Source organism: Geotrypetes seraphini, chromosome 1, assembly GCF_902459505.1.
Source record: "Geotrypetes seraphini chromosome 1, aGeoSer1.1, whole genome shotgun sequence".
Taxonomy (NCBI): domain Eukaryota; kingdom Metazoa; phylum Chordata; class Amphibia; order Gymnophiona; family Dermophiidae; genus Geotrypetes; species Geotrypetes seraphini.
This window is the reverse complement of record NC_047084.1, coordinates 393,808,579-393,831,625: the sequence shown is the minus strand read 5'-3', so window position 1 is coordinate 393,831,625 and position 23,047 is coordinate 393,808,579. Positions and strand designations below refer to the sequence as shown.

The following is a 23,047-nucleotide window of genomic DNA, read 5'->3' as shown; positions in this document are numbered from 1 at the left end:
AAGGTGGTGGTGAACGGTACCCCATCCGAAGCATCAGAAGTGATCAGTGGAGTGCCGCAGGGCTCGGTCCTGGGCCCGATTCTATTCAACTTATTCATAAGAGATATGACGCGGGGACTTAGAGGAAGGGTATCACTGTTCGCCGACGCCGCCAAACTTTGCAACATAGTAGGCAGAAGCTTGTTACCTGATGATATGACACACGACCTACTGCTTCTGGAACAATGGTCGACTACTTGGCAGCTAGGATTCAATGCTAAAAAATGCAAGATAATGCACCTGGGTAAGAGAAACCCGCGCAGAACTTATGTACTAAATGGTGAGACCTTGGTTAGGACCACGGCGGAACGCGATCTAGGAGTGATCATTAGTGAGGACATGAAGGTTGCCAATCAAGTGGAGAAGGCTACCTCCAGGGCAAGACAAATGATGGGATGTATCCGCAGAGGTTTTGTCAGCAGGAGACCTGAAGTTATGATGCCGTTGTACAGAGCCATGGTGAGGCCTCACTTGGAGTACTGTGTTCAGTTTTGGAGACCACATTACCGAAAGGATGTGCTGAGGATCGAGTCGGTGCAGCGAGCGGTCACCAGGATGGTCTTGGGGCTCAGGGATCTCACGTATGAAGAAAGACTAAAGAAATTGCGGCTGTACTCACTTGAGGAAAGAAGAAAACGGGGAGATATGATTGAAACGTATAAGTACATCACGGGACGCATCGAGACAGAAGAGGATATCTTCTGGCTCATGGGACCCTCGACCACCAGAGGGCATCCACTGAAAGTCAGGGGAGGGAAGTTTCATGGAGACTCCAGGAAGTACTTCTTCACCGAAAGAGTGGTGGATCATTGGAACAGACTCCCACTCCAGGTGATAGAGGCCAGCAGCGTGACGGATTTTAAGAGAAAATGGGATACTCATGTGGGATCGTTAAGGGAGTAAACTCAGGGGGGAGGGATACTTGGAATGGGCAGACTTGGTGGGCTATAGCCCTTTTCTGCCACTTTTTTCTATGTTTCTATCTGGGTACCATGTTGTGAAGAGATTTGTATACTAGTACTAGGCCTTTGAAGATGCAGCATTTAGTTATGGGCAACCAGTGAGATGTGGTTAGCGATGGCAAGACAGGGTTGCGAGCTGATAGGTTTTTCAGTAGCCTAATTGCTGCATTTTGTACTTGCTGTAATCGGTGCTCTTTGCTGTTAGACCATTAAATAAGGCATTGCAATAATCCAGGCATGAGAGGACAAAGGCATATAGTTATTGTATGAAGTCTTAGAACATAAGAACATAAGAAGTTGCCTCCGCTGAGGCAGACCAGAGGTCCATCTCGCCCAGTGGTCCGCTCCCGCGGCGGCCCATCAGGCCTATTGCCTGAGCAGTGGTCCCTGACTATCCCTATGACCTACCTCTACTCCTATCTGTACCCCTCAATTCCTTTATCCTCTAGGAACCTATCCAAACCTTCTTTGAAGCCCTGTAACGTGCTCCAGCCTATCACAGCCTCCGAAAGCACGTTCCATGTATCCACCACCCTCTGGGTGAAAAAGAACTTCCTAGCATTGGTTCTAAACCTGTCCCCTTTTAATTTCTCCGAGTGCCCCCTTGTACTTGTGGTTCCCCATAATCTGAAAAATCTGTCCCTGTCTGCCTTTTCTATACCCTTCAGGATCTTGAAGGTTTCTATCATGTCTCCTCTAAGTCTCCGCTTTTCCAGGGAGAACAGCCCCAGTTTTTTCAGTCTGTCAGTATATGAGAGGTTTTCCATACCCTTTATCAGTTTAGCTGCTCTTCTCTGGACTCCCTCAAGTACTGCCATGTCCTTCTTGAGGTACGGCAACCAGTACTGGACACAGTATTCCAGATGCGGGCGCACCATTGCACGATACAGTGGCAGGATGACTTCCTTCATCCTGGTAGTGATACCCTTCTTAATTATACCCAACATTTTGTTTGCTTTCCTTGAGGCTGTGGCACACTGTATGATGCATTCAATGTTGTGTCTACCATCACTCCCAGGTCTCTTTCAAGGTTACTTACCCCTAGCAGTGATCCCCCCATTTTGTAGCTGAACATCGGGTTCTTTTTCCCTACATGCATGACCTTGCATTTCCCTATGTTAAAGCTCATTTGCCACTTTTTGGCCCACTCTTCCAGTGTCATTAGGTCCCTTTGCAGATCTTCGCAGTCTTCCGTGGTTTTAAGCCTGCTGTAGAGTTTGGTGTCATCCGCAAATTTAATAACCTCACATTTTGTTCCTGCCTCCAGGTCGTTAATAAATATATTGAACAGAAGCGGTCTCAGCATCAACCCCTGCGGAACTCCGCTCGTGACCCATTGCCAGTCTGAGTAATGTCCCTTTACTCCAACCCTCTGTTTCCTGCCTGCCAGCCAGTTTTTGATCCATCGGTGGACCTCCCCTTGCACCCCGTGTTTCCATAGCTTCTTAAGCAGTCATTCATGTGGTACCTTGTCGAAGGCTTTTTGGAAGTCAAGGTACATGATGTCTATGGATTCCCCTTTATCCACCTGGCTGTTTACCCCCTCAAAGAAGTACAATAAGTTTGTGAGGCATGACCTACCCTTGCAGAAGCCGTGCTGACTCAACTTTAGCTGTCCATTGTTTTCTATGTGTTCACAGATGCTGTCCTTAATCAGTGCTTCCATCATCTTTCCCAGGACCGAGGTCAAGCTCACCGGCCTGTAGTTTCCCGGGTCACCCCTTGAACCCTTCTTGAAGATGGGCGTGACATTTGCTATTTTCCAGTCCTCTGGGATCTCTCCAGTTTTTAAGGATAGGTTACATATTTGGCGAAGTGGCTCTGCTATTTCGTTCCTTAGTTCCTTAAGTACCCTTGGGTAAATGCCGTCCGGACCTGGCGATTTGTCACTCTTTAGTCTGTCTATCTGCCTGAGGACATCCTCTTGGCTTACCTCTAGTTGGACCAGCTTTTCATCCCGATCCCCATTTATGATCTCCTCAGGTTCCGGAATATTGGATGTGTCCTCCCTCGTGAAGACTGACGTGAAGAACTTATTCAACTTGTCAGCCATCTCTTTTTCCTCCTTTACCACTCCCTTTTTGTCTCCATCATCCAATGGCCCCATTTCCTCCCTTGCCGGTTGCTTCCCCTTCACGTACCTGAAGAACGATTTGAAGTTTGTTGCTTTCCCCGCCAGTCTCTCCTCATATTCTCTTTTAGCTTTCCTAACCACTCAGTGACACTCCCTTTGGTGTTCTTTGTGCTCCTTTTGGTTGTCCTTTGTTTGGTCCTTTTTCCATTTTTTGAACGATGCTTTCTTGTCACTTATTGCCTTTTTCACTGCATTTGTTATCCACACTGGGTTTTTTGTTCGATTTTTTTTTGCACCCCTTTCTTTATATGATCGATAACAGGCAGTATCAAAATAAGTTTCTAAAATGATGCTTTAAATGTGTCCTTATGAACAAGATAAGTGCTATTTTCATTACTCAATGGCTGACATTAGAAACATGTGAAAAAAAGGACACATTTAAAATATCATTTTAGAAACTTATTTTGATACTGCCTGTAATCGATCATATAAAGAAAGTCTTCAAAGCAGAGTAATTTTGATTAATATATCATGAATTAAAAAGAAAACAAATTGGGGGTTTTTGACCAGAGATGATGTTCATAGCCCCATTAAAGCGTTTTGGCTCTTTAGTACTTTAAGACACTTGGGCGTTTGAGGTCTTTCCCCAGTTAGCTTCAGGACTGAACTAAATCCGGAATCATTTACAACAGAAACTATCGTATTCAACTATACCTAAAGGTAAAATAATTATGAATGTCATCAGCAAAGGAATGGATTTTTATTTGGTGTTTTGGGGTTACGTCTAAGACTGGTCTGATGTGGAGATTGAAAAGCAGAGGGGTACTCCATATTGGATCTGTTTTGGTTCAGACATTTTTGTACCATGTAATACTTTTTGTGATCTGTGGCTTAAGAACAACTGAAACCAGCATAGTGCCATATTGCAGATTCTGTGAGGTGAGTAAGCAGGAGTGACTGGTCAATGGTATCAAAGACTGCGCTCAGGTCGAGCAGGATGTCATTTCCTTTGTCCAATAGTTGCCAGCAGTCATCTATGATGTCTAGCAGGACAGTTTTGGTGCTATGGTGTTTCTTGAATCCTGATTGAAATGTGGATAGAGCTTTTGTTTGTCTATGAATGTTTGCAGCTGAGTTAGCGTTGCTTTTTCCAGGCCTTAAGTTGCTAGCTGTTTTTGGATCGAGGAATGGTTTTTCAGGATTGGCCTGTTTGCTGATTTCCAGTTTTCAGGTACTAGTCCTGTTTGCATTTGTATGTTCGTCTATTTATGTTTATGTATGTTGGTTGTAACCCGCATAGGTTTTGGGATGTGAAGGATATAAATGTTTTAAATAACTAACTAACCCCCTTATACAAAACCTTAGCGCAGTTTATAGCACCGGCTATGGCGGTAGCAACTCTGGCACTCATAGAATTCCTACAAGTGTCGGAGTTGTTACCACCTTGGCCGGTGCTAAAAAACGTGCTACGGTTTTGTAAAAGAGGGGGGGGGGGAGAATAAATAAATACAGTAATCTAACTTTGATAGTATTAATGCTTGAACAATTAAAACTAATTTAGCAGTATCAAAATATTTTCTAATTTGTTTTACTTTTTCAATATCAGGAATGTACTCTTTACTACAATACTGATCTGTATCTCCATAGACAGTTCAAATGAATTCCTAATATCTTTGTTGATGATTCGAATTGATGTGGATTATTGTCTATGAAATTTTCGATCAATCCAAGGGTGACCCCCTAAGGACCACAAGAAGAAAAGCACAGTTACTTACCGTAACAGGTGTTATCCAGGGACAGCAGGCATATATTCTCACATGTGGGTGACGTCATCTACGGAGCCCCGATGCGGAAGCATTTTCAAGCAAACTTGATTGAAGATTTAAGTTTGCTCTGCTGCTCCACGCATGCGTGCCTTCCTGCTCCACTAGGGGGCGCATCCCCTCGTGGTCTCCAGTTCACTTAACTAGCAAAGAAGCCAACCTCGGGGAGGTGGGCGGGTTGTGAGAATATATGCCTCCTGTCCCTGGATAACACCTGTTACGGTAAGTAACTGTGCTTTATCCCAGGACAAGCAGGCATGATATTCTCACATGTGGGTGACCTCCAAGCTAACTGAAAAGGGATGGAGGGAAGTTGGCAGTTTAAGCAAATAGATTTCGCAAAACCGATTGGCCGAACCTGCCATCGCTCCTGGACAGTGAGTCCAGACAGTAATGGGAGGTGAAAGTATGAACCGAAGACCATGTGGCAGCCTTGCATATTTCCTCAATAGGTGTGGACCTGAGGAACGCTACGGAGGCTGCCATCGCTCGGACCTTGTGTCCCGTTACTCGACCATGCAGTGCGAGACCAGCCCGAGCGTAGCAGAAGGAGATGCAATCAGCCAACCAGTTGGACAAGGTGCGCTTGGAGACTGGGTGGCCTAACCGGTTTGGGTCGAAGGACAAAAACAATTGTGGGACTTTACGGTGTGGTTGAGTGCGTTGGAGGTAGAAGGCCAACGCTCTCTTACAGTCAAGAGTGTGGAGCGCCACCTCTCCGGGATGAGAGTGGGGCTTGGGAAAAAACACAGGTAAGACAATGGACTGATTGAGATGAAAATCAGACACTACTTTAGGCAAGAACTTTGGATGAGTGCGGAGTACCACCTTGTCGTGATGGAATACTGTGAAGGGTGGGTCCGCCACTAGAGCTTGTAGCTCACTAACCCGGCGAGCGGAAGTGAGCGCAAGCAGGAAAATCACCTTCCAAGTAAGGAATTTTGGATGGCATTTGTCTAGGGGCTCAAATGGAGGTTTCATTAGTTGAGCCAGAACCACGTTAAGGTCCCAAACCACCGGAGGAGGTTTGAGAGGAGGGTGGACATTCAGAAGACCCTTCATGAAGCGAGAGACTAGGGGGTGGAGCGAGAGGGCTTTCCCTTCCAGGGGCTGATGGAAGGCTGCAATCGCACTGAGGTGTACTCGAATGGAGTTGGTCTTTAGGCCGGAGTGAGATAATTGAAGTAAATAGTCAAGGACCAGGGGGACGGGGACCGACATCGGGTCCTGGCTGTGAGAGGAGCACCAGGCTGAGAATCTGGTCCACTTTTGGGAGTAGCAGGTTCTCGTTGAGGTCTTTCTAGAGGCCTCCAATATCTCCTTGACTGATTGAGATACGGGGAGAGAAGTCAGGGGGAAAGAAACCAAGCATTCAGATGAAGAGATTGAAGATTGGGATGTAACAGCGAACCCTGACCCTGTGATAGTAGAGAGGGAAACCGAGGCAGAGGCAGTGGATCTCTGACACTGAGTTGAAGTAGAAGGGAAAACCAAGGCTGGCGTGGCCAGCGAGGAGCAATCAGGATCAGGGTGGCTTGTACTGTTTTCAGGTGGACAAGCGTCCGCAGGATCAGAGGAAATGGCGGGAACGCGTACAGGAACCTTCCCTCCCAATCGAGGAGGAAGGCGTCGGCCTCGAGCCGGTCTGGGGAGTACATCCGGGAGCAGAAGAGAGGCAGTTTGTGATTGTGGGGGGATGCGAACAGATCTATTTGAGGTGTCCCCCACTGTTTGAACACCTGTCGTAGGGTTTGAGTGCAGTGACCACTCGTGTGGCTGGAGGAGGCGGCTGAGTCTGTCCGCCAGACAGTTTTGTTCTCCTTGTATGTACACCGCTCGAAGGAAGGTGTTGTTGGAGATTGCCCATTTCCAGAGGCGCAGGGCTTCCCGACAGAGGGACCAAGACCCTATTCCTCCTTGTTTGTTTACATAGTACATTGCTACCTGGTTGTCGGTTCGGATGAGGACCACCCGGTCGTGGAGCAGATGTTGAAAGGCTACAGCTGCGAGATAGATGGCCCGGAGCTCTAGCACGTTGATGTGACAGTGGCGGTCTTCCGCTGACCACATCCCCTGCGTGCGTAGGCCGTCCAGATGGGCTCCCCAAGCGTACTCTGACGAGTCCGTGGTGAGTACCTTGCTGTGATGAGGGGCGAGGAAGAGTAAACCTTTGGAAAGATTTGAAGAGTCGGCCCACCAGCGGAGCGATCTTTGCAAGGAAGGAGTCACTGTCACGGGACGGTCGATCGGGTCCCGGTCTTGACGCCATTGAGAGGCCAGGGTCCATTGAGGGATTCTCAGATGGAGGCGGGCGAAGGGTGTGACATGGACGGTGGAGGCCATGTGGCCTAGGAGAGTCATCATCTGTCGAGCTGATACCGAGGTCAGCAGAGAGATCCTTCGACTCAGACTTACTAACGCCTCTAGGCGCGGAGGAGGGAGGAAGGAACGGAGGCGAACCGTATCCAGCGTGGCCCCGATGAACTGTAGGGACTGCGAGGGGCGTAGTTGGGATTTTGGGAAGTTTATTTCGAACCCCAGACTTTGTAGGTAGGTAATAGTCTGTTGGGTCGCTGAGATAACCCCTTCCCTGGACGGGGCTTTGATCAGCCAGTCGTCCAGGTAGGGGAATACCTGGAGGCCCTGGGAACGTAAGGTTGCTGCGACCACCACGAGGCACTTGGTGAAGACCCGAGGTGATGATGCTAGGCCGAAGGGGAGGACTCGGTATTGTAGGTGCCAGTCCCCTACCTGAAAACGCAAGAACTTGCGGTGAGCGGGGTGTACTGGGACATGTGTGTACGCCTCCTTCAGATCGAGGGAGCAGAGCCAGTCGCCCTCGTCGATCAGGGGGTAGAGGGTCGGTAGGGAAAGCATCCGAAATTTTTCCCGTACTAGAAATTTATTGAGGCGTCTCAAGTCTAGTATTGGGCGTAGGTCTCCCATTTTTTTCGGTACCAGGAAGTAGCGGGAGTAGAAGCCCTTCCCCCGTTGGTCGGGGGGAACCTCCTCCACTGCCCTGAGGTGAAGCAGGTCTCGAGCCTCGGAGAGGAGTAGGGGTAGCTGCGTCCGGTTGGGAGGGCAATTCCTTGGGGGGTTGTCTGGAGGAATGGCCCGAAAGTTGAGAGAGTATCCTGATGAGATCACGCCAAGGACCCATGCGTCTGACGTGATTTGTTCCCAGCGAGGGTAAAAGGCTTTGAGGCGGCCCCCGATGGGAAGGAGGCCTGGGACTATGGCGGAGGGGGCCCGCCCCCTTCCGCGAACCCCGTCAAAAGGACGGGGATGGTTTGGAAGTCGCAGGCGGTTGGGACTTGGGCATGGCCCGGTGGTGGGCTTGCGGACGCCTGGGTGGAGGCCGCGAGAAGGGAGGGGTGGATTTTTGAGGGTAGCGGTGTGGAGGGGCCCTGAACGGCCTGGGCGCGGGCGGTTTAGGTTTTTGCCGGACGAGGGAGGCAAACGAGCGTTCGTGTTCGGAGAGGCATTTTGTAGCCGCCTCGATCGTGTCATCGAACAGTTCTTTTCCCACGCAGGGTAGGTTAGCCAACCGGTCCTGTAAGTTAGGGTCCATGTCGACCAGGCGCAGCCAAGCTAGTCGGCGCATGGCGATAGCAAAGGCTGCCTCTCTGGAGGAGAGTTCGAAGCCATCGTAGGCCGCGTGGAATAGATGGAGGCGCAGGTTGGAGAGGGACTCTAAAAGCAGGCCAAACGCTCCTTGGCGGGAGGCCGGTAGGTCAGTCTCAAAGGCTCTCAATAGTCCAATGAGGTGTTTGAGGTAGGATGTGAAGGTGAAAGTGTAGCTCTGCACCCTAGAGGTCATCATGGCATTTTGATATAGTCTCCTGCCGAACTTGTCTAGGGTTCAGCCTTCTCGGCCTGGGGTACCGCGGCTGAGACCCGGGATGGATGGGCCTTTTTCAAGGAGGATTCTACTAGCAGCGACTGGTGGGAGAGCTGTGGTTGTTCGAATCCCGGGTAGGGTACTGTGCGGTACTTGGCCTCCATTTTGGAGGGTACAGCTGTGACCATGTAGGGGGTCTCCAGGTTCCTGAAGAAGGCCTGTTGGAGTACCGGGTTAGGCGGTAAGCGGAGGGACTCTCTGGGCAGGGATGGCATATCCAGCTCCGCTAGGTATTCCTTAGAGTACCTGGAGTCGGACTGGAGGTCTAAGTCCAAGGCGTGGCCCATGTCCTGGACAAAGCGAGTGAAGGATGGGCGAGATGTTCCCGAGGCCCCGTGCGGGGTCGGTGAACGAGACCTCCGTCGGGTGGAGAAGGATGGGGAGGCTTCCCTCGAGTATCGAGGTTCCTGCTCCGATCCACGCTCCGAGACCGGGGAAGTACTGTGAAAGTGTTCCGGGGTCGTAGATCTCCGACGTCTCGAGGAGCCCCTCGGAGACGATGTCGGGGTTCGAGGTACCGATCGATTTCGAATCAGTGACCTCGACCCGGACTCCCTCTGTGAAAACCTGCGACCTCGGGTCGGAGTCCCGGTCCGAGGGGGAGTTTGGAGGATGCGCGGGTTGGAGAGTGATAACTCAGCCACCCTTAGCGGTCCCGTACGAGGTGTAGGTGAACGGCCTCGTAAAGTGGGGGAACCCCGGGCCTTCTTGGAGGTACGGCGGTTCGAGGTTTCTGTCGTTCTAGCACAATGTTTTGCACCGCGGCGGTCTGTGGAGGGAGAGCGCCTCGGGTGCCTCGGTGAGGAGTCCGAGGAAGATGGAATGTGGCGAAGCTTGCGCGCTTTTCTTCGAGGTGGCTCGACGCGAGGCTCAGGCTGGTCTGGCACATGCGGGTCGAGGTCGAGGCCGGTTGCAAATGGGCCATTGCAGCGGACAGCTCAGACAAGATCATCGCTCGGAGTAGGTCCTGGAAAACGGGCACGGACAGCATCGAGGGCATGTCCACTGCCTCGGTGCACTCCACCGGGGGCGACCTTGTATCAGAGTATTCCCGTGTGGTGGAGGCACGGCCCGAAGGCTTGGAGGGCTTCGCCGGGGCTGTAAGCATGGGACTTCCACCATGCGTCGCCGGTGTCCCCGAGGCCGGTTTCTTTGCTGGTACAGAACCTGCAGAGGGAAGAGGGGACTTACCCGGAGCCGAGGTTTTCTGTTGTCCCGAGGGCTTCGGGTTCGAGTCTCGAGGCGATGCCGAGGTATTCGGGGCCGAGGTCAAGGCCGGGGCCGACCTCGAGGCCGAGGTAGAGGGTTGGTCCGGGGCAAAAAGATCCGCCATGCGGGCTTTCCTTCGACGGAGGGCCCGGTTCTGGAAAATAGCGCACTGGGGGCAGGAGTCGGTTGGATGAGCGGCCCCCAGGCAGAGGATGCACCGGCGATGCGGGTCTATGATGGAAAGAAGCCGCTCGCACCGGGAGCGCTTTTTAAAGCCGGTCAAAGGCCGGGACATAGAATCGAAACTGGCCGCAGCTCGAATAGCCACGCGACCACGGGGACCCGGAAGCCTCCGGGTCGGTGAAAAACGAAGCAGGAACAGTTGAAACAAGAAAAAACTCGCACACAGCGACTAAATCGAGAAAAACATGAAAAAATTGCGTTGCTAGAAGGTAGTTGGGGCAGAGCCTGAAAAAACACGACTTCTAGGCTCAGCGGAAAATTTTGAACTGGAGACCACGAGGGGATGCGCCCCCTAGTGGAGCATGAAGGCACGCATGCGTGGAGCAGCAGAGCAAACTTAAATCTTCAATCAAGTTTGCTTGAAAATGCTTCCGCATCGGGGCTCCGTAGATGACGTCACCCACATGTGAGAATATCATGCCTGCTTGTCCTGGGATATTTTAGTTTTCTCACTATTAATCTTCAATTTATGTGATATTATCCAATGATCTACAGTATCCACACAAATATTAATAAATTCTAAAAACACATCCCTGTCCCCAAGTATAGGGAGTTAAACCTTGATATTATCTACATAGATCAGTATTTCCATTCCCATGGATTTCAATTTCACCTCCGACAGTAATTAAATAAAATGGGGGGCAGAGGAGATCCCTGAGGGATGCCACAATAAGCTGATTTGACAGCTGATTTGATTTCCCTTCATTTTTACTTGATATAGAAACATAGAAATATGATGGCAGATGAATTAAATGAAATGACAGCAGATAGAGACCTGAACAGTCCATCCGGTCTGCCCAACATTCACAATCCTTATCCATTCCTGTTTAGATTGTCTTTTCTTTAATATTTCTGGGCAATATTCAATAAGAGTCTGCCTGGTATCATCATTAGGTTTCCACTGCTGGAGTTACCATTGAAGCTCACTCCAGACTATCCTAACCATCCTTTCACTGGAGCTTCCATCAAAGCCCTCCCCAGTCTATCCTAAACAAAATCGACATATTTATTTATTTTTCAGCTTTTCTAAAGTTAAGAAGTCCTTTAAGGGCTCTGATATCAGGAGGTAGGCTGTTCCAGAGGTTTGGTAAGAAATGGAAATAGGATCATTTCCAGGTTGTCTGGAGTTAGAGGGAGTGTCCTGATGGTGTATGTAGGTGTATTTCATCTTGGGAGCATAGTGTTCTCTTTGGGGTGTAGAGAAGGAGTTTGTCTGAGAAGTAGCTGGGTGTCATGTTGAAGGATTTATATGCCAACACTAGGCTTTTGAAAATGCAGTGTTTGGATATGAGCTGTCAGTAGGCAGATATCAGTTTTTCAGTAGTCTTATTACTGCATTTTAAATTTGTTGTAGTTGTTTGGTGTTTTTTTGTTGTAAGACCATTGAATAAAGCATTGCAGTAATCCAGACGTGTAAGGACAAAGGCTTAGAGTAGTTGGGTGAAGTCTTGTTCTATGAAGTAGTTCCGTATCTTTCAGAGCTGGAGGAGGTAGTACTTGTGAGATGTGTTTGGAGAGTGATAGGTCAAGATTAATTCCTAGGCTCCGTACTTTGTCTTTTGCTAGCAATGTAGTTGATTCCTAGGTTAGGGAAGGCTGGGTGTAGGAGCATTTTTCTTTCCTAATCCATAGTAATTCAGTCTTGGAGGTGTTAAGTTGAAGTTTGTTCAAGGTCATCCAATGTTTAATTTCAGATAAACAGTTGTGCAGGGTTGCTCCTAGTGGTAGGTATAGTTGAATGTTGTCAGTGGAGTGGATTTTGATTTAGTATTATTGAGCTATGTTAAATACTGGTTTGATGTAGAGATTGAAAAGAAGAGGGGAAAATAGAGCCCCCTGTGGTACTCCATATTTGATTTGTTTCGGTTTGGATAGACCCAACACCAATCCTTGTGGCACTCCACTAAACACCCTTCCTTCCTCTGAGCAAATGCCATTAACCACCCTCCCCTCTGGCTTTTCTTCGTCAACCAATTTCTAATCCAGTTCACCACTTTAGGCCATGTTTATTCAAGAGCCTCCTATGAGGAACTGTGTCTAAGGCTTTGCTGAAATCTAAGTAAATTACATCTAGCGCACATCCTCAACCCAATTCTCTGGTTGCCCAGTCAAAGAATTTAATCAGGTTTGTTTGGCATAATTTACCTTTAGTAAAGTCATGTTACCTTGGATTTTGTAACCCATTGGATTCCAAGAAATTCATTTTCCTTTCCTTCAGCGATACTTCTATTATTTTTCCATCAACCTAAGTGAGGCTTACTAGCCTGTAATTTCCTGCTTCATCTTTGCAACCACTTTTGTGAAGAGGGACCACATCCGCTCTTTTCCAATCCTGTGGAACCTCTCCTGTCTCTAAGGCATTATTGAATAAATCTTTTAAGGGCCCACAAGAACCTCTCTGAGTGCCCTCAATATCCTGGGATGGATGCTGTCCAGTCCCATGGCTTGCCCACCTTCAACTTTTCAAATTGTTCATAAACACTTTCTAGCGTGAACGGTGCAGTATCCACTCCATTCTCATGTGTAATTTTCCTAGCCAATCGCGGTCCTTTTCCAGGATTTTCTTCTGTGAACACAGAGCAGAAGTATTTGTTTATTAAGTTAGCTTTTCCTTATCAGTCTCAACACAGCAATTTGAAGGCTCTTTCAGTCTCACAATTTCATTTTTGCCTTCCTCCTTTCACTAATATACCTGAAAAAATTATTGTTACCTTTTTTTACATTTCTAGCCATTTGCTCTTCTGCTTGTGCTTTTGCCAAACATATCTCTCTCTTTCTTGGCTTCTTTCAATTTCATCCGGTATTCTGTTCTGTGCTTCTCTTCTTGAATTTTTGTTTTTCTCTTGATTTTGATTATTTTACTCACACATAGGCGTTGGAGTGGGGGAAGCCACAGGTGCCATGGAACCCTTGATTCTACTTCCAAGGGCAGGCCTGCCCAAAGATTTTAAACTATAGGGGATTTTAGACTATAGTAGGGGACTCAGGAGCTGCTGAGAGGTCATGCCCTAGGGTGGAGCTCCTGCCCCTCCCCACCCCCGAAGCAACACTCTGCTGTCTATGTCCTCACATAAAGGTAAGTGGCCAATTTTATTGCTCCTTTCAGCTTGGACCACTATTTTTCCACTTCTCTCATATTCCCCCATCCTATCAGCTTTTTCTTCAGGTACTCCCTCATTTTACTGGTTGGCCGACAGAAAACAAAGGGTTGGAGTGAAGGGCCAATACTCCGACTGGCAGAGGGTCACAAGCGGTGTTCCGCAGGGGTCGGTGCTGGGACCACTGCTGTTCAATATATTTATCAATGACTTGGAAACGGGGACGAGGTGTGAAGTTATAAAATTTGCTGATGACACCAAACTCTGCAGCAGAGTTAGGAACACAAAGGAGTGCGAAGACCTGCAAAGGGACCTAAGCAAACTGGAAGAGTGGGCAAACAAATGGCAAATGTGCTTTAACATAGAAAAATGTAAGGTCATGCATATAGGGAAAATGAACCCAAGGTACAGCTACAAAATGGGGGGAACATTGCTGGGGGAGAGTAATCTTGAAAAAGACTTGGGTGTGCTAGTGGATACAACCATGAAATCATCAGCGCAATGTGCAGCGGCCTCGAAGAAAGCTAACAGAATGCTGGGCATCATTAAGAAGGGAATTACAACCAGGACGAAGGAAGTCATCATGCCACTGTATCGTGCAATGGTGCGCCCGCATCTAGAGTACTGCGTCCAATATTGGGCGCCGTACCTCAAGATACTTGAGAAGGTCCAGAGAAGAGCTACGAAAATGATAAATGGTATGGAGGACTGTTCATACGCTGACAGGCTGGACAAGCTGGGGCTCTTCTCCCTGGAAAAGAGGAGGCTTAGGGGGGACATGATTGAAACTTTCAAGATCATGAAGGGCATGGAGAAGATAGACAAGGATAGATTCTTCAAACTACGGGGAACCACAGGCACAAGAGGGCACTCAGAGAAACTGGAAGGGGAGAAGTTTAGAACAAATGCCAGGAGGTTCTTCTTCACACAGAGGGTTGTGGACACATGGAACGCGCTCCCGGAGGAAGTGGTCGGGCAGAGTACGCTACGGGGATTCAAAGAGGGATTGGATGGATTCCTGAAGGATAGGGGGATTGAGGGATACAGATAAGGGTAGATAAGAGTATGGAAAGAGTATAGATGAAAATAAGGGGGCTATAGGGCTAAATCAAGATAACATGACAGGTCATGGACCTGATGTGCCGCCGCGGGTGCGGACTGCTTGGCGCGATGGACCTCTGGTCTGACCCAGCGGAGGCAAATTCTTATGTTCTTACTAAAGCCTGCACGTTTGAAATCCAAAACTGAGTTTTGTATGGCCACCCCCACTTTAGCTGTGTAATGATCACTACCAAATCTACTCAAGATAGTTCGTGCGATAGACTTGAAACTATCAATTCTTGTAATAACAACCCACTCGTAAATATACAATAAATTACTTCATAAGAGAGGAAAAGGATCTCAGAAACCACCTAAGGTTCAAGTTCCTGATAATCAAGCTAGTTTTTGAGATCCTTTTCCTCTCTTCCCTCGTGGGTTCTGTCACCATTTGCCTCAGAAGAGCCTTTTGAAAGGCTTTGATTATCTCTCTGCTTCTTTTTGATTCTGCAGATGGAACTTTCCAATCCACATCTGGCAGGTTAAAATCACCCTCCACTTTCTTTCTCAACTTCTGGATATCTGCAACCAGATCTTTGTCAAGTTACTCAGATTGTGTTGGAGGTCTGTAGACAACTCCCAGGTAGATAGAGGTTCCATCTTCTCTTTTTAAAGCAATCCATGTCACTTCCTCTTTTCCCCAGGCCTCTTGCATTTCAGTCATTTGGATATTATTCTTCACATTGAGAGCTACTCATCCATCTTTTTGGCCATCCCTGTCCTTCCTAAAAAGATTATAGCCCGGAATGTTAGCATCCCATCCATAGGAGTCACTGACCCGTGTCTCTGTGATAGCAACATCTAAGTTTGCCTCTAACATCAGGGCCTGCAGGTCATGAACTTTGTTGCTTTGACTTCGAGCGTTTGTTGTCATTGCTTTCCAGCTACCTTTCAGTGGCAGTATCATTTTTGCATAGTTTTGTTTCCTACTGCATTCCTAAGAAGTGAATTGCTAAGATTGTTATTTACATTGCTCTTTACTATTGTGACTTCCTGTCTTTTGCTGGGGGTGGCCACCAGAAGTGAACTGTATCTGTATGCCACCCTACCTTCTAGTTTAAACATCTAGAAACATATTGCCCAATTCACTAGAGGTAGGTCTTGTCAGACAAATCTGATCAATTTCTTTGACTGGGTGACCAGATAATTGGGTAAAGGGAGTGCAATAGATGTGGTGTACCAGTATTTAGATTTTAGCAAATCTTTTGATAGTGTACCACACAGACATCTAATAAATAAACTGAGTACCCTCGGGCTGGGTCCTAAAGTTACAGCCTGGGTTAGGAATTGGTTAAGTGGAAGACGACAGAGGGTAGTAGTCAATGGAGATCGCTCTGAGGAAAGGGATGTGCCTCAAGATTCTGGTCTTGAGCTTGTTTTCTTATTTTTAACATTTTTATAAGTGATAATGCTGAAGGGCTATCAGGTAAAAGATTTGCCTCTTTACGGATGATACCAAAATCTGCAATAGAGTAGACACCCCGGATAGTGTGAATAACATGGAGAAAGACCTAGCGAAGCTTGAAGAATGGTCTGAAATTTGGCAGCTAAAATTTAATGCTAAGAAATGCATGTTCATGCATTTAGGCTGCAAAAACCCAAAGGAACAGTACAATTTAGGGGGTGAAGAACTTATGTGCAAGCAGACGGGCAGGACTTGGTTGTGATTGTATGTGATTATCTTAAGAACTATATAAGAGCGAAACAGAGATCTTCCGTCGTGAAGCTAAGCTGGGAAGCTAAGTACCCTATATTCTTGAAGCTAAAATCCTTCATAGAGTTTATTCTTAAAATGGGATACATTTGAAGACCAGTATAACAGTTGAAACTGATTTATATATACAAAAAAATCTAAACTGCTTTATAAAAAAAAAATAATATATATAAAAAAACAATTTAATACAAAAATTTTTTTGAAAAATAGAGAACATATAAGATCAATGATAGCTCACGATAGGGTCATTAGTTTGAAATATACATCAGACTTTTAGCCTATGAGCGCTTGAGATCGTTCAGTTCTCTATATGATATTTAAACTTGTACTTTAGCCATAAGTTCAAGTAAGTCATGTGTATGTCACAGAATTTTTAGGAGTATTAGGATTATCTTAAGATGGCCAAATAGGTTGAAAAGGTGATAGCGAAAGCTAGAAGGATGCTAGGGTGCATAGGAAGAGGTATGGCCAGTAGGAAAAAAGGAGGTATTGATGTCTCTGAATAAGACTCTAGTGAGACCTCATTTAGAATATTGTGTACAATTCTGGAGACTGCACCTTCAAAAAGATAAAAAGGATGGAGTCGGTCCAGAGGAAGGCTACTAAAATGGTGTGCAGTCTTCGTGATAAGGCGTATGGGGACAGACTTAAAGATCTCAATCTGTATACTTTAGAGCAGGGTGCCCACACTTTTTGGGCTTGCGAGCTACTTTTAAAATGACCAATTCAAAATGATCAACCAACAATACATTTTTTTAAAAAAACACAAAGCACACTGAAAGGCAGAGAAAATGTTAATTATCATTCATATTCCGGGCTTTTTTCAAAGAGGTCAAGGCAGATGACTATGTAATGTCACCTCAGTAACAACCATACAAAAATAGACAAATATACCCCCTCCCTTTTCACTAAACCATGATAGCAGTTTTTAGCACAGGGAGGTGTGCTGAGTGCCCCGTGCTGTTCTCGACGTTCATAGGCTCCCTGTGCTAAAAACTGCTACTGCGGTTTAGTAAAAGGGAGCTGTAGTGCAAAATAAAGAAAGCAGATATAAATTCTCAAAACGGACACATTTTGATCACTAAATTGAAAATAAAATAATTTTTCCTACCTTTGTTGTCTGGTGATTTCATGAGTCTCTGGTTGCACTTTCTTCTTCTGACTATGCATCCAATATTTCTTCCCTTCTTTCAGCCTCCTGTATGCTTCCTCTCCTCCAGACCTCATTCTCTCCCCCAACTTTCTTTTTCTTTCTCCCTGCCTTCTTTCTTTCTGTCTCCCTGCCTCCCCCTTTCTTTCTTTCTGCCCTCCCCCAAGCCAGGTTTGCCTCCGCCAAGCCAGGTTTGCCTCCGCCATCGGGGAACAGGCCTCCAAGCCATCGTCACCCCAAGCTCTCCCTGCAGAAGCGTTGCGCTGACCAGCATTCTGCTCCCCGACATCAATTCTGACGTCGGAGAGGAAGTTCCAGGCCAGCTAGGCAGCGATTGACGTCAGAATTGACATCAGGGAGAGGAATGCTGGTCTGTACGATGCTTGTGCAAGGAGAGCTTGAGGCGGCGGTGGGGGATGTTGGGGAGAGAAAGGCTGATCAGCCCGGTAAATTGGGACGGCAACATGAGTCTATCACGGAGCCCAGGATGGGCTCCGCGATCGACTCGCATTGCCTTCCCGATCTACTGGTCGATCGCTATCAACATATTGGGCACCCCTGCTTTAGAGGAAAGGCAGGAGAGGGGAGATATGATAGAGATGTTGAACTACCTACATGGCATAAATCCACATGAGTCGAGTCTCTTTCATTTAAAAGGATACTCTGGAATGAGAGGGCATAGGCTTAGGAGTAATATAAGGAAATACTTTTATACAAAAAGGGTGGTAGATATGTGGAACAGTCTCCTGGTGGAATTGGTGGAGACAAGAGACTGTCTGAATTCAAGAAGGTGTGGGATAGGCATGTAGGATCTCTTAGAGAGAAGGGTCATGTTGTTTCTGGGTTTTTTTAAAATTCAAATGTACAATTTTACAAGCATAAATCTTGACAATGAAAATAGAATTACAGTGCAATAAGGTAAAAGAAATTCTTGTTCACCTAGGAAGAGAAAACAAAAAATTATTTCTAATGCAATTCTAATTACACCTCATCAATATAAGAAAACATAAGACAACTAAAGGCAAGATGTAGAAATAATAGGGAAATGAAGGAAATTATACAAAAAAGCTTGTTTTATAATTGGCGGGATCCAGCACTTTAACTATTTATATTTTCCGCTTTGTTCACATCTGAAGGTGTGGAAACTGCTATTGGAACTAGAAGTTTCCTTGATTCCATAAAATTTTGCAGATGTACAGGGTCAAAAAATGCAAAAGTTTTCTTGTCTATTTTAACAATACTTTTACATGGAAATTGCAGAAAAAAAGTCCCTTTGAGGTCCAGTACCAGAGGTTTTAAAGCTAAAAAAGCCTTCCTCTGTTGAGTGGACCTACAAAGGTCAGGAAAAATCATGATAGAATTACCCAGAAATTTTGCATCCTTAAATCTAAAATACATTCATAGTATCCAGTTTCTATCATATTCTAGTGCAAACGTAGCAATAAGGGTAGCTTTGTTCAATATTTCATCAGATTTTTCCAATAAGCCAGTAACATCAAGACTAGCTTCTTGGTTCTGGGCTAAAATTGTTTTTTTCAGTGGACTACCTACATTAATACAGTAAGCTTTAATCATCAGAGGCATAGATTCAGCAGGTATTGGCAATTTTTTAAGCATTTCTATAGGTTGTAAAAGAGAAGATTGAAGAAAATTCAAAAATCTCAAGTTCAAATGCCTTTGATAATTTTCCAATCTTTCCATTCTCTGATGAAAGTTCAAATTGTCCTTCAACAAGGTAGTTTGAACTTTTTTAACTCCTTCTATAACCTTCTCAAATTCCTTAACTTGGGAGTCCACTTTAGCAGTAAAGTCCCGTTTGCTTAATATGGGATTGTACCACCTCTGTAAGTTGAAACAATTTATCTAAGCTTTGAGTCAATTTTTTCTCTAGAGTACTAACAGCCTCCCATACCTCCTCCAGTGTCACTTTTTCGGTCTTCTCTTCAACCTGGAAATCTCCAACCCAGTCTCATTGGTTCTGGTTGCAGCAGGCCCTGGCCTCGGGAGCTTACCCTCAGGCTTTCCTCCTACTGCTCCTTCACAGCTCTTCCCGGCTGGTTGTTCCACCACGGCAAGCAACAATGGAATTGGCGTCCCAGCAAGGAGGCTACCAATGGCAACCTCTTTGGTATCTGCGGGGCTTCCCATTGATTCCTCTGATTCGCTTCCAGGTTGAGGTGGAATCTCGCGGTCCCCGGAGCTCAGAATGGTGAATTCCTCTGTTGAATGCTTACCACTTCCCCAAGGATTCTCCAGTGCCCTCGATAAGAGGAAACTGTCCAGCGTCTGCTGTCCCGATACTGGGGAGGGAGCCAAATCGGCCGGGAACGTTTGAAGCTTCCCTTTCCTCTTAATCATTTTGATCTTCTTTGGCAATATCTGATGCTAGGCTTAGTGTCCTCTCACACAGCTGCAATATTGCCCCCTTGCCTCGGTCATGTTGTTTCTCAACTCTGTAAGGTGTTACTTCAGAAAAAAAAAAATCAATTTTAAGAACAAGACTACAACATGCTTGGGAGGCTGAAACAAAGTGTTATCCTTAAAAAAATCCAAAACAGTGGTCCTTATTTTGGACTAAGTTCAACCCACTTTCATTTGATAGTATTATGCAATCTCTGTAATCTTTCTGTCATCCAACTATTTGGACACCCAATGATTGTTGGAGGCAGGATTGGCACCCAATGATTGCTGGAGACAGGATTGGCCCCTAATAATAATAATTTTATTTCTTATACACCGCCAAAGCCATAGTAGTTCGAGGTGGTTTACAATGAAGAAGGGCTGGACAATCATCGAAAATGGTACAATGGTACAATCAGAGAAAATAGGTGGCAGAGAAAAAAAAATGGTACAAACAGAGAAAAAAATGGTACAATCAGCGAACAGTGGTACAATCGGCGAAGGATGGTACAATCAGCGAAGATAGGTACAATCATGGCAATAAATGGTACAGGGAAGCAGGTCAATACAATCTGCGTAGAGGACATGGTGAGATAGAAGGGGCCAGGGTGGGTCTTAGGGTGTGATTCGGGTGAAAAGATTTGTTTTTAGAAGTTTCCTGAAGTTTATATAATTTATACTTGCAAAAATTACTAAGGTACATTATAGCATTTTGTATATGAATGTCAGCATACTCATGACTTTTGGATGTGGGTATGGAGAATTATACTTTTATAATATTATAATATTTGGAGCTTTATCTTTGACAATATCTCTGGATCAAGCTGATATGCTGCTGTTGCATATTCTCTTGGCAATTGCAATAAAGACAATTTAACTACTTGGAAAGGCAATTCTATGTTCAACATTCAATTCTGGTGGCAATCTGTTTTGCAATTTCACAAATTTGAGTTACCTTTAGTTGATAAACTGGGAACATCCTGCAATGTTTGGTCTAGCTTAGATAAATATTTGGGAGAAAATGATCATTAATGCAGAATATATTACAGTAATAACTGTTGCATAAGATATTTTATTTTTATCTGATTATATGTTTATACCTTTGTGTATTGTATTACTGTATTATTTTTTTATAAATGAATAAGGGTGGATGTGGTGGTATAGAAAAGGTTGGAAACTACTGATCTAATTCGATAAATTGCCGTAGTTTAAACACTTTGAAAGTGGATAGTAGTCTGGGCTTCCTTCTCTTAAGTGATTCATTCAGCAGATGCTATTTTCCTCGAAGTAGCCCTTCCTTTTCAGGCAGCTCGGCGCACATCTTAAACTCAGCGCAATCTAGAACAGTACCAGCGCCTAACACAAACATAAGCTCACACTGCCAAAAGAACTGTATGAGAGGCAGGGAAACAAATCCCGAAAAGCAAGGTGAAACAACACAGCGCCACCGACTAGGGTGAACGTAGAACGCGCATAAAACAGTAGCTTCTCCCCCGCAGACAACTAGGCCACGCGCGCCGCGAGACCGCTACACCTTCACCTTCCACCTACTTCGCTTGGAAGTCCCTCCCTTTGCTGCCGCGTGCGCGATGACGTGGTCGAGAGGCGGAGCCGAAGACAGAAGTGCCTTCCTTAGCCCCAGCTACGGCGCCTGGTTCGGGTCGAGGAGTCTGAGGCTGGAAGTGGAGGTTTTAAGCTCGCGCGAACAGACGTTGCTGAGCCCGAACTCCGGTGATTCGAAATTTGCGGCGACTGACTGGGGCAGCAGCTCTCTTCCGACCGCCCGCCCCCCCCCCCCCCGCCAAGGAACCCGGAGCTGCGCTGGGCGGCCGGGGATGGAGCGGCGGCGCTGTGCTGCGGGCACCGTCGCCGTCGTCTCCCCTTTCCTCCTACCGCAGTCGCCGCGCTTCGACGTGGAGTAGCAGCAGGTGCGCGGCTTCCCACCCCGATCAACAAGTTCTTCCGAGAAGGGCCGGCGCTGTGTAGCCGTCTGGCTCGTCCACCTTCGCAGCCGCAGGAGCGCTCAGGTGGGCAAAGTTTTCCGCCATGGCCAAATGGCTGAACAAGTATTTTAGTCTGGGGAACAACCGCACCAAAAGCCCCCCGCAGCCGCCACGGCCGGACTACCGCGACAAGCGGCTGCCGGGCCCGCAGACGCAGCAGCAGCGCACCTCCCCGCACTTGCCCGAGAGCGATCTGCTCCGCGCCTACCGCGCCCAGCGGGACCGCGACTTCGAGGACCCGTATACGGGGCCCGGCTCGTCCCTGCGCCGTCTGCGGGCGATGTGCCGCGATTACTGCCCTCCGGAGGAGCTGGACGAGTGGAGGCTGCGCGCGGGCTCCCCGCTCCTCTTCCGCAGCAACAGCGAGCGGCGCCCGCACTGCTCTCCGGGCGAGGTGAAGTATATCTCTCCCAAGCATCGCCTCATCAAGATCGAGAGCTGCGCCGAGGACTCTCCGGGAGGCTGGAGCCCAAACAAACCCAGTAAGACCGAAGAGAGCAAGAAGGACAAGGTGAGCGAGGGACATCGGTCTCCGCTTTTCTTTCTTGATCGGCTTTTACTTTGTATTGTTTTGGAGTCGGGGGAATATTAGGGTCGGGGCCATAAGTAGGAAAACTATTACCGGTATTTTACCTGCTTTGGGCTTTGGCAAAATATGCAGTATTAGAGCCCCTCGGGGCCAATACAGAAAACCTTGCGTTAGAGAACTTGAGAAAGTTTTGGAGGCTAGGAGGAGAACTAACAAAGACCAGAAATGGACCAAAGCGCTTGACTGTAGTCATTTGAATACTGCAATAAGTTTTCCCGTTAAAGAAACCAGTGACCTGTGTCAGCATTCTACACACCTAGAGAATGACACGGTGGCTGTTACCAAACCCGCCGAAACAGGGAGAGAAAAAATAGTGGTCAATGAGGGGACGGGACAATTCCATTCATGCTCCATGGAGCGGTAAATGGTCTTGTCTCCGCAGTAAAGTAAGCACCCGATTGCCGCATCCTGCCATCTCCTTCCCTCCCCTTTCTAATATCTCCCCTCTGTATCTGACATTACACCCCCCCCCCCGTGTCCATATACCATCCCCATGTATCTCCCCCTTTAATATTTGTGTCCCTCTTCATCCCAAAACATTCTTTAAAAAATCACACATGCAAATAAGGTTGGCAGATAGCAGCGAAGGTTCGCTAAATTTGCATGTGCCCATCGCTGGTGATAGCAATGGACAAATGCACAGAAAAAACACGTAAAGGAAACCTCCCCTCAAAAAACACAACAGTGGGAGATTTGTAACCTGACCGCTCCCCCACTTAGTAGTGACCCCATCTCTGCCGCCCT

General features: G+C 46.9%; 1 protein-coding gene and 1 long non-coding RNA gene across 2 annotated transcripts in view; one reads left to right on the top strand and one right to left on the bottom strand.

Annotated features, from left to right (window-relative positions):
- Nucleotides 1-21,363, bottom strand: part of LOC117347154 — a 45,084-nt gene extending 23,721 nt beyond the window's left edge. Inside the window, exons 1-2 of the long non-coding RNA XR_004536728.1 lie at nt 21,263-21,363; nt 19,224-19,777 (exon numbers count right to left, since the gene is read on the bottom strand). This is a non-coding gene — a long non-coding RNA (uncharacterized LOC117347154). The remainder of the gene's footprint in view (nt 1-19,223; nt 19,778-21,262) is intronic.
- Nucleotides 21,312-23,047, top strand: part of SHB (SH2 domain containing adaptor protein B) — a 175,082-nt gene continuing 173,346 nt past the window's right edge. Inside the window, exon 1 of the mRNA XM_033917607.1 lies at nt 21,312-22,225. Within this exon, the coding sequence (XP_033773498.1) occupies nt 21,758-22,225 (468 nt within the window). The 5' untranslated portion in view covers nt 21,312-21,757. The remainder of the gene's footprint in view (nt 22,226-23,047) is intronic.